This window comes from Acinonyx jubatus, chromosome D1 (genome assembly GCF_027475565.1).
Source record: "Acinonyx jubatus isolate Ajub_Pintada_27869175 chromosome D1, VMU_Ajub_asm_v1.0, whole genome shotgun sequence".
NCBI lineage: Eukaryota > Metazoa > Chordata > Mammalia > Carnivora > Felidae > Acinonyx > Acinonyx jubatus.
In genome coordinates, this window is record NC_069390.1 from 45,902,119 (window position 1) to 45,913,673 (window position 11,555).

General features: G+C 49.2%; 1 protein-coding gene across 7 annotated transcripts in view; it reads right to left on the reverse strand.

Annotated features, from left to right (window-relative positions):
* Positions 1–11,347, reverse strand: part of PARVA (parvin alpha) — a 192,012-nt gene extending 180,665 nt beyond the window's left edge. For 6 of the 7 annotated variants that reach the window (XR_003425072.2, XR_003425071.2, XR_008290460.1 and 3 more), the window contains exon 1: positions 11,013–11,347. Coding sequence is in view for 2 of the 7 variants with exons in the window: in XM_027073117.2 (XP_026928918.1) it covers positions 11,013–11,148 (136 nt within the window). In the remaining 5 variants the exon portion in view is untranslated. The remainder of the gene's footprint in view (positions 1–11,012) is intronic. The other variant, XM_027073116.2, reaches the window with a different exon arrangement.
* Positions 11,348–11,555: the final 208 nt, after the last annotated feature.

Genomic DNA, 11,555 nt, shown 5'->3' on the forward strand with positions numbered 1-11,555 from the left:
ACTCAGAAGGCTCCTGAATCCTATCCCTTCTCTTCTGTCAGCCTGGGGTGGGGAGGGGTTTCTTCCTCCGGCTTCAAGACCCTGCTTGCAAACACCATGTCTCCTAAGGGGTCCTCAACGCTGGCAACCCAAATTTGTCCACCATAGCACTCCCCACCGTCTTGTCATGACCTCCTGTTTGTGGTTATTGAGTGTGGGGCAAGTCCAAGAATTCCAAAGTCGGGAGGTGCGGAGGAAGAGACCGAGACAAGGAGGGACTTGTTGATCAAACCTTCACTGGCTCTCACATGAACGGGGGGAGAACTCAGCAGGGCAGGGGGTGGCCTGGGAAAGCTCCCAGGGGAACTTTAAGGAAAACCATTCCAAAGGCACCATGGGCCCTGTTAGAAGAGCAGGCAACTTGGGTTGATATACCAGGCCACGTACAGATGGAAGGATGGGCCCAAGAGAATGTTCTGAAATAAAGACCTGCCTGTACTACAGCTTACTGTGGACATGTTACTGGCCAGGAGGGAAATTGCACTCCCCTGACCCATAACCCTACCCCACACCCCACAACTTAGGTGCCCTGGTCCTGCTAGCTAGAAGCAAACAAAAACTTCTGGCCCGACAATGTTGGTTTTACTTTCCAACAGCCTACTGGGAAGACCACCCAGACCCCGAAGCAGAAATTTCTCTTTGGTCATCAACGATAAACTATCAGTGTTACACAAGCCAACTGGCACCCTTTGACCCTATAACTATACTTCCGGGGCTCTATCCAAGGAAAATTGTTCTTAATTTTTAAAAAAGCTTTAGGCAGCATTATTTCTAGGGGAAAAAACAAACAAAAAAAAAGAGCGGGAGAGGACCGAAAGAAATGGGTGAGCAAGAGAACATTCACTCAATGAATATTATGCACCTGTAAAAATATGTTTAGTAATATTTGTAACACAAATTATATTTATATAATAATAAACCAAAAATACAGTTATAGGATTTTTATCTGTATAATATACATGGCATACTTATGATTATAAAAAGTTATCATGAAGAAAAAGAACAGACAGAAGTAAACCAAAATTATAATAGTGATTGCCTTTGAGAGGTGGAATTTGCACGGCTGTTTTCTATCTTCCCATAAATCCCAAAAGCATGGGTTAATTTTATAATGGGAAAAAAAAAACACTTTCGTTAAAAAATTAGATGCTAAGCAATTTGGTTCATTCTTTGTTCCCCTGAGAAAGTGTGCAATAGTAAAGAATATTTCTGTTTTGGGGCACCTGGGTGGCTCAGTCGATTAAGCCTCCGAATTCAGCTCAGGTCATGAAGTCACGCTTCGTGAACTTGAGCCCTGCATCAGGCTCTGTGCTGACAGTGCAGAGCCTGGAGCCTGCTTCGGATTCTGTGTCTCCCTCTCTCTCTGCCCCTCCCCCACTCATGTTCTGTCTCTCTCTCTCTCTCTCAAAAATGAATAAATGTCAAAAAAAATTAAAAAGAAAAGAATATTTCTGTTTCAACTAAGTTGACGGCTTCTTCCATCCATGGCCCACCTTCTCCCTAAGGCCTGTGTGAAAGAAACACCAGGACACTAGCCACAAAGATGGTTTTTCTCAGGCTTTAGGAGGCTGGCGTGTTCACGGCGACAGAATGATCACTTAGTACGTACTAGTAGAACCAGATTTTCGGTGAGTCCTACAGCGATCTGCACTCCATGCAAATGCGCGTCCCGGGCCACAGCAAGGACACAGCATCTACAATTAACAGATTGTGCAGCGAGCCAGTCTGCCCTTTTAGTAGGTTCTATCTGTTGGCGGGTGGGAGTAGGGAGTCTTGTAGTGATTGAGCTCTCTCATTAAGCAGCAAGGACAGTGGCCCTGCTCTGGCTGTTTTGCAGATTTCCCTGGCTGGGCACCTGGTGAGTAAAGGAAGCTGAGAAGCTCAGGAAGGGATGAGCAGGGCAGGGGAACGAACAGGGAGACTCTGGACTTTGGGGAATTACAGGAATTCAGAATCTCTCTTGCAGAGTTTGGGTCTTTGATCTCCCCCAAACCTTGCCAAGAGGCTAGTTCACTCAGTCCTCCATCATTCACTCACTGTCCTGCATACCCGCAACACCATTTCCACAGGGCAAGCTTTTCTGGATGAAAACGAAGAACTCCGGCCTCTACACTCAGACTGGTCACCGCCCTTGGCCAGCGGGCCTCCTTGCAGGCTCCCAGCCTCCACTGCATCATCACTACCCCCAGATCCTAGGACCCAAACCTCTGGTCCGGGGGGCCTTGTGTGTTTGTCAAAGAACAGGGATAAGTGATAAAGTCCTTCCACAAAGAGTAAAGAGATTCCTGGTAGGAGGAGGTAGTTTTATAACATGCGCGCACACACACGCACACACGCGCACACACACACCCACACACCCACCCAGCAGTCGAGGCCTGGATGGAATCAGAGGACCAGAATTGCCATCCAAGGTTTGGCAGAGTTTGAAGTAACCTGGGGACACCCTCAGTAGGAATCAGATGCCCACTGATGATTCAGGCGGTTAGTTAGCCATTTTGCAGAGAACCTGTTTAGTACCTGGTGCCAGGCAAGGCGCGTGGGGTGCAAATGTGAGCAGACCAGACATGACTCCTGCCCTCCCAGAGCCCACAGGGAAAAGAAGAGAAGGGATGAGGTCAGGGCCTAAGCTAGATGATGAGGCCTCCTTGTCCTGAGGGCTCTAGTCCTCAGACAAAACCGTCATAAGGATTTTCTTAACTGATTTCAGGCCACAGAACATACTGAAAACTTAACAGAATGCTTATACCTTTTTTTCAAGTATTTTTTTTTTTTCAGCTTTGTTATAATCGGAATTGTTGTAGAGCTTTCCCCAAATGTGTTCTTTTTTCCATGAGAGTAGGATTTTAGATGCTTACAAACGTTTACATGAGGATTTCATCTCTTCTGTGCTAATGGCTAAAACATAATTATGAACTGTGCTTGTTAACCAGACAGACAGAGATATTCCATGAGACACGATTCCAAATATGGAGGTGTCCTTGGGCTGGGGCCCACTTATCCTGGTTCCCATCTCCTCCTCCCGACACAGAGGTGCCTTCATTAGTGGAGGAAAGAAAGAGGTCTTTGTGATGATGTCATTCCCAGACCACCCTACACAGACAATAAAACTGAATTTGAGAGAAGCCTGGTGAAATGAGAGCTCAGAAATCATAGAATGCCAGAACTGCAAGGGCTCTCGGAGGTTATGTAGTCTAACCTGCCGATGTTAGAAATGGGCCAAGAGGAAGAAGCCTGAGATTACACAACCAGTTAGCAGGGGACTATTTTCACCAAGGTAAATACGGGAAAATCCACTGCATGGAAACTCCAATATCATTAGGCGTTAAATATTATGCGAGGCAGGAGGGCTACAGGAAGGGGGCTCTTGCCATGTGGGGCGACAGGCTCACCCACAGATGGTCGCAGTGCAATGCGGCCAGTGCTACAACAGAGCCACGGACAAGGTGGGGTGGGACCACAGAGAAGGAAGCACCTCGCTCCCTGGGGGAGCTAAGGAAGGCATCAAGCTGAAGGGGAGCTCTGAATTGGGTTTTAATGACTAAATAGAAGTTTGTTGTATAGAGAAAGGAAAAAGGTCATTCCAGAAATTTGGAACAGCATGTAGAGAGGTTCAAACGTGCAAGAACGTGATGTGTCTGGGGAATAAAGGGTGGTTTGGTGTGGCTAAAATGGAGGCTTCCTGAAAGGGAATTGAAGGCAAGACCAGAAGGGGAGACCAAGGAGCAATTGAGAAGGTCCTGAATGCCAGGCTAAGAAGTTTGCCCAGAGGGGATATTATCCTTGCGCTTAAATAAAACGGTATATTGGCAAAAGGATGAAGGGGGGGGGTTGAATAAAAAAGTACCAGAGGACTAGCAGGGTGGATGTACAACATGTCAGCTGGAAAATAAAAACAGTAAAATTTTATAAAATGAAACAATCTCAAAGGAGACAAAGAGCACTTGTGAGGCCTGACCCGAGGCGAGGAGGGAAGGTCGAATTGGCAGGTCTCCCTCAGAGACGGTTGTGTGTGGAGACAAATGGAGCAGGACTGGGCCCACCTCTGCCCATGGGCTGTAGCTAGCCTGCATCTATTTCTGTTCAGCCCAACTGCTAAGAACGGCTTTCACATTTTTAAATGACTGAAAACAAACAAGAATATTTTGCGACACATGAAAATTACATGAAATTCAAATTTCAGGGTACATAACTCAGTTTTATTGGAACATGGCCACATGTGTTCACTCACCTATTATCTACAGTAACAAGGGCAGAGCTGAGGACAGGTGGGGGGCCAGCAAAATCTTGAATAGCTGTTTGCCCTTTTTTTAAAAAAATTTTTAAATGTCTATTTCTTTCTTAGAGAGATCATGAGCAGGGGAGGGGCAGAGAGAGCAAGAGACACAGAATCTGAAGCAGGCTGCAGGGTCTGAGCTGTCAGCGCAGAGCCCGACGCGGGGCTCGAACTCACAGACCGTGAGATCATGACCTGAGCCAAAGTCGGTCGCTCAACTGACTGAGCCACCCAGGCGCCCCACTAATTGCCCTTTAAGAAAAGGTTGCTGACTTCTGAAATATAGGATGACCATGGCCTTAAGCAACTGGTGGGATGGTGGAAGAGGAAAAGCAGATTGAGGCAAGTGGGCAGTGTAGTAATTCCCTCGAGGGCAATGCTGAATTGGAGGAACCTGTGGCATACCCAAGAGACAGTGGGAAGATGTGCCTGGACTACAGGTGAAAGATCTGGACTTAAATGTGGATTTGGGCATCATCAGTGGGCAGATGGTCATTGAAGCCATGGAAGTGAGATAATCCATGGGAGAGAAAAACATAAACACACCCCAAAACAGAGAGCAAAGCCGGCGAAGTCAGAAACCCAGGAAACGCTACTGAGGGGATACACAGACGAGAAAAGTCCGAGAAGGAATCTGAGAAAGACAAGGCAGAGACACAAGGAGCAATTTCAGTGTGAAGGAGGGCAAGGGAGAAGATGTTTTAAGGAAAAGAGAGCTAAAAAAGAAATGTCAAGAGCCCAAGTGCAATCAGGACAGAAGAGGAGACCGTGGGTCCTGGAGCCGTCAGCGAGGGAAGCTGAACAGTGGGAACAGGTGGAGACCCGACGGCTTCCAGGACTCCACGCATAACTGCCTTCCTCCGTCCCACTAGCCACTCCCACTCAGTCTCTCTCCACAGGTCCTCAGTGTTCAAAAGCCTCGGGGCTCAGGCCGTGGACCTCTTCTACTCTCTAGCCCAGACACCTCCCCCCTGAACTGGGCTCTCAGAACTAACATGGCCGCTGCGACGTCCAGCGGGCACCTCTACTGACCAGGCCCCACGTGCTTTCTCCCCAAACCAGCTCTTCTGGTGGACTTCTCCAGCTCAGTTAAAATCAGTCTTGTCTCTCCAGTTGTTCAAACCCAAGTCCCTGGAGTGCTCTCAATTATCTGCTCATCTTCCCTCCAACCTTGCAGGAAACCCTACCCACCACATCTTCAAACTACATCCAGGGTTCGGTGTCCACCCCTCCACTCCGGGCGCCACCACCACCCTCCCAGCCTCCTAGCTCGTGTCCCTGCTTTGACCCCCTCAGTCACTTAGCACCAATGATCCCGCTGAAACAAGTGCAGTCGTGTTATTCTCTGTGCAACACCACCCCCTCCATACCTTCCTATCTCATTCTGAGTAAAGGCCCCAGTCATACAATTGCCTCCAGGGTCCTGCACAACCTGCCCCCACACTCAGTCTAATCCCTGAGACCTCACTACCTTCCACAACAGTGCTTGCTCTCTCCTCCAGTCACAGTGACCTCCGTGCTGGTTCTCAACACATCACATCCATCCTGCCTCAGAGCCTTTGAATTCGCCATTCCCTCTGCCTGCACCGCTCTTTTCCGAGATACACATATGACTCTCTCCCTCACTTCCCGCAAGTCTTTATCAGAATACTCTGTTCGGGGTGACTGGGTGGCTCAGTCGGTTGAACCTCCAACTCTATTTCGGCTCAGGTCATGATCCTAGGGTCATGGGACTGAGATCCCCATCGGGCTTTGTGCTGAGTGTGGAGCCTGCTTAGGATATTCTCTCTCTCTCTCTCTCTCTCTCTCTTCCCCTCCCTTTGCCCTTCTCCCCAGTTTGTGCTCTCTCTCCCACTTCTGAAATTAAAAAAAAAAAGCAAAACCCTTCTCAGGGAGGTTTTAGCCATCCTATTTAACACCACCAACCATCATCTCTCATCCCTCAACACCCTATGTTCTGTTTCCTGCTTTATTTTGCTCTAAAGCCCCTATAACTACTCTAATACAATACACATAATTTACCAATTTATCTTGTTTATTATCAGTCTCCAATGCTAGAATGTAAGCTCCAAGAAGGCAGGGATTTTTGTCTGTTTTCTCCCCCCATGACACCCCAGCGCCTAGCATGGTGCCTAGCACACAGTATGCACTCAGTAAATGATTACTGAAAGAGTGAGGATAGTGGGTCAGGAAGTGACTAGGAAATAAGAAAGAGAAAGTACAGGCAAGTCTTTCAAGACCTCTGGTTGAGTAGCTTAAGAGGAAATCATCATCAGGAGACTTCCTTTAAACGGGAAAGGCTCAAGCGTATTTATAGCATGTTAAGGGGTAGAGTAGCTATGGAAGAGATTGAAGATACAAGGGCAAGGGTATTTAGCTATGCCAAGTCTGGGGGAAGCAGAAATGGATGGTCCTCACAAACAAGGGGACAAGGGATCTCTCTGAAGGGACTGGGGCAGGAAAGGAGCATGAAAGGAGGTGTAGATCTGGGGCAAAGAAGGGAAATTGAACAAGTTCATACCTGGTACACAGTTTTCTTTCTATCTCAAGGTCTGAGTTCGAGCTTGAGTGGTGAGGGTTTGAGGAGGCACTTTAGAAAATAAGAATGCATGCTGCTTAGGGGAGAAGAAGAGGACTGCTCAGCAGCGCTGGGGGTTCCCCCCCCCCATTCCATAAATCTGTTGCAGACTTTTGGGATTTTCCCCAGTTACACTGGAAGGCCAATGATAACCAAAGGTGTAAGCCCTAGAATTATTATAAAGTTATCAGATTAAAGCCCTTATTGGACACTTTGGGCACTGGACAAAATGCTAAACTCTAAGGGATAATAAAAAAAAAAATGGGTAAATGATAGGAATAATCATTGCTGCTGACCCAGTTCAGGGCACCTTCAGCTGGCCAATACGATTTAAGATGGTGTCCCTGGAAAGAGCAAGTCTTGAGGACAGATCTGGAGGAAAAAAGGGGCTCTTTGGCAAAGGACTCTGAAAGGCTAGTCTAAGGACCTACACCAGAGGGCTGTGTATAGCATAAATGAGGACCAGAACCTCAAAAGAGAAGATCCACAGTGAAAAACAAAGCCAGTTAACTACAACTCATGAAAATGGGCCCAGATATTCTAAAATGCTGAAATGTGACATTTTGGAATCGAGAATAGTGGACGTGCAAGGAAAGATCCCTAATTTCCAAAGGGACCAAAGGAGGATTATAAGGGCTTCATAGTGTCATGAGCTCCTTGGCCATCTGCAAAACCCACAGAATCTTCTGCAGTCCATAACGAAAAGACTATCTCAAATTAAAGACTATGTCAAATTGAATTATCGATTTTAATAGCTAACATTCATTATTCATACCATGCTATGCATGTTACATACTATATCTCCATTTTATAGATGAAGAAAAACAGACACTTGGAGAGATAAGGAAGTTGTCCTAAGTCATAGCAATAAATAAGGGGCTGGGCCAGAAATCAAACCCAAAGGTGTCTGGTCCCCAAAATCATGGTTTTAACCTCTATTTTCTCTTTCTGATGTTATTTTTTTCTTACTGAAGACACAGGAGTGATGACTAGCTTTAATGTATTCTTCTGAGATTTACAGTCATTCTTTGATGTATGCAGTAGGCGTTCTTAGGAAAGCATATTTTCATATGAACTTATTGACTCAATAATCTAACATGTATTATGTCTTTCCAATCTTTGTGTCCTACAGTGGGACAACAGGTATCAAGTGAATGAATGGCAGTCCTTGGGCCCAGGAGAATTCAGTGCTCAAGCACCGAGATAATATGTAGATAGACTGATATCAGTGAACTTGAGGAATCATATTGTAGAAAATTAGGAGGGTGGAAATAGAAGAAAGCAGTTTCTGCAAAGCACAGAGCTGAAGGTTTATTCAAGATCCAGAGCAAGATCTAACCTTACCAGTATCGAAGTGAGGGTTAGAGGGCCCTTAACAGGTACAGCAATGATCACTGAGACCCAGCACGCACACACCAAGAGCAGGTCATTTCAGACCAACCCCACTGCCTTCTTTGAGCTCACAGAACTACCACCTGTGGTGGCAAGCAGCTGGGGCTGGGTGGTGGGCCCCTTAACAAGAAGTGTGTGCTCTTCAACTCACCATTTACATCCCCTGGATTAGTTAGTAGGCCGAGTCACAGAACCAGGACTTAACAGTTAAGTATAGCCAAAGACACAAATAAGATCTTGCACCTGGTTTCAAAAACCCAATTGAGGCTATCTGAGATAAGAAAGGGGGTGGTTCAGGAGCAAGAAACGTAACAATGTCTTTGAGTAAGGGTGCGCCTAAGTGGTTCAGTCGGTTGAGCGTCCAACTTCTGCTCAGGTTATGATCTCAAGGTTCATGAGTCTGAGCCCCAGGTTATGATCTCAAGGCTCATGAGTTTGAGCCCCGCATCGGGCTCTGTGCTGACAGCTCGGAGCCTGGAGCCTGCTTCGGATTCTGTGTCTCCCTCTCTCTCTCTGCCCCTCCCCCGCTTACTCTCTCGCTCTCGAAAATAAATAAGACACATTAAAAAAAAAAGTCTTTGAGTAAGCCGATAGGAAACTCAGTGAGAGAGAACAGTGTGATGTAGCTGAGAGAATAAGGAAGAACAGCCTTCGCTGCACTGCTGGAACCTGGCGTCTGTACCATAACAAAGGAGGGGACAGCCCTGTTCTAACCTGGACCAGGCTACCACACTACTACATGGACTTCTGGGCAGCTCACTTTGAGAGGGTCTGCTAGTGATTTTCATTTTCCCCACTCCCCACTATGATCTCTGCACCGCTCTGTGCCCTGAGGAAGCTGACCCCTACACGTTGCATTGTCCAGATTCCTTGCCTGGTGACGTCCCACCGGGTGCAGCCAATCAGGAGCACCAGCAAGGCAGTCAGGGGCAAGAAGAGAGAACGCACAGAGTATCTCTTGTGCCAACGTCTCCCTGCTCCGTCTCCACATTCCTGACAGTGGCTGTGTTTCTGTCCAGTGTCAGATGGCACCCCCCTCTGCAGTTCCAGCTCTCTGTGGGTTCCGGCTTGCTCCCCCTGTCCCTTCAGGTCTAGAGGTGGTAACAGCTTCCACCTGTCGGTTGCTAGCTCCCAAGTTCCTTATCGTCCTTTCTGGGTTCCCTTACCCCTGCCCTCACCTGCGAAAGTAGTCCCTTCACTGCAATATTTTCAAAATCCCGATTGAGTTGACCTTCTGTTTCCAGCAGGGCTCCCAAATGAAACTGAAGGGGTAGGAGGCCAGCAGGCCAAAAAAAAAAAAAAATCGTGCCTAGGAGGACCAACTAGAGGAACAGAGGATGTTTGTGCTGGTGAAGGGAAGGCTCCAGAAAACAGGCTAATCCACTTGAAAGAAGTGAAGGGCTACTATCAGACTCATTCTCCTGGCTCCATGAACAGTACTAGATACAGAGAGACCAACTCTGTATTTTTACCATAAACTTTTCTAAAGAGTGGGCAAAGGTGGGGTGAGCACTCTCAGGCCACAGGCTTCAGAAATTCTGAGTTGTTTAGTCTTGGCAAAGCAGCCCATACCAGGAATACAGTAGGAAAAGCCTAGAAGGGTAGTTTAGGGCTTTCCAAGCCAAGATGTCATGATTTGCTACCGGCTATATACTACTCAGACCGTCGTTTACCAAAATAACCAAATTGGGGGAAAACCATGTTTGCTCACTCCAATGTAGAACACAGCAGCTTAGTTCTTTAAGTGTGATAATTCTCAGCACTGACGTTCTTTTTTTTTTACCCTTTCAGACACTTCAGAAACACAGACCTTATTTTACATCTCAGCATCACAGCCCTCAAAAGGATTATTTCCCAAACCGCTAAGCAGTCCATGAAAAACTTTCAACAAGCAACTTCTATCGACACATCTATCACCAGAACTTCTTCAGAACTGTCACCTCATTTTTCAGACCAAAATCCGAGAGGTGAAATCTGCCAATGACACAAAATATTTTACATGCAAATTGTCCTGGGTGGGGGAAGATCACTTCAATCCACGCTGGTGGGGAAAAAGAAAATGTTTTTTGACAAGAGCCCTCAACTCCTGAGTTCACAGAAGGGTCACAGCGCGTGATGCTAAGTGTGTCTAATCCGAGTTTTCTCCTTGACTGCGAGTTCCTCATTTATTACAGGGCCCGACCGCTAGGAAAGCCAGCTTTTCCACTCATTCATTCCACAAACATAGGATGCCGATCACTAAGAGCGCCCTGCTGGTCTCTGGGGGCGGACACAGGCTCCGGAGGCCGATGCTGCTTCTAGAGTTCCGTGGGTCCAGGAACCCAGCTGCTTTGAAAGGCCAACGAGGGCAACGAGCGCGAGCGCGGCGCCCAGGAAAGTTTCCGCAGGAACTTGGGGAACGACGGGCGCGGGCCTGCGGGAGGACGCCGCCTCCGGCTGGGGGCCCGGCCGCCCCCTCGGGCCACGCGGCGCCCGCCCCCGGCCCAGCGCGGGCGTCGCCGGGTCCCGGGGACGCCCTACCCGGGCACCACCGGGCCGTAGACACCCGGAGCGGGACAGCTGCGACGACCCGCGGGGCGCGCTCGGCCCCGGCCCGCATTTCGGGCAGCGCGCTCCCGCGCCGCCGCGCGCCCCCACCGCGCCGGGCACCCGCGGCGCGCTCCCGCCCGGCCCCGGAGTCCCGGCCCCTCGGCCCCGGCCCTGCAGCGCGCCAGGCCCGGCCGCACTCACCCTCCTTGGCTTTCTTCCTCCGGGCCAGCGTCCCTCCGAGTTTCCCCAAGAAGGAGTCATCTTTCTTCCGGGACGGGGGCGACTTGGGAGTGGGGGACTTGGGGACGGAGGGCGACTTCTGCGGGGACGTAGCCATGGCGGCGGAGCGGGCAGCCGCGCGCGGGCCGGCCGGGACGCGGAGCTGGCGCTGGGCGGGCGCGGCGGGACTGAGGCTGCGGCTTTCCAAACGGAAGCGGAATTATTCCAAGCATTTGAGGCAGCTCACGCTCGCCTTTCCCTTCCCTCTCTCCCTCCCTCGCGCCGCCCTCCGCCCTGGAAGGAGCTGCGCGCTCGGGCCCTTGCCGTTTGGGCCTGTGTCCGCGCCCCTTGGCTGCCCAGAGAAGGGAGGGCGCCCCAAATCTGCCCCTTGCGGGACGGCTGGCCTTGTCTCTGTGTGTGTGTGTGTGTGTGTGTGTGTGCGCGCGTGTGTCCTTCCAGCCTGGGAGCGCTCGAACCTAGAGGACACATTGCCCCTGGCCTTTGCACCCCTTACAGATCCTGGTA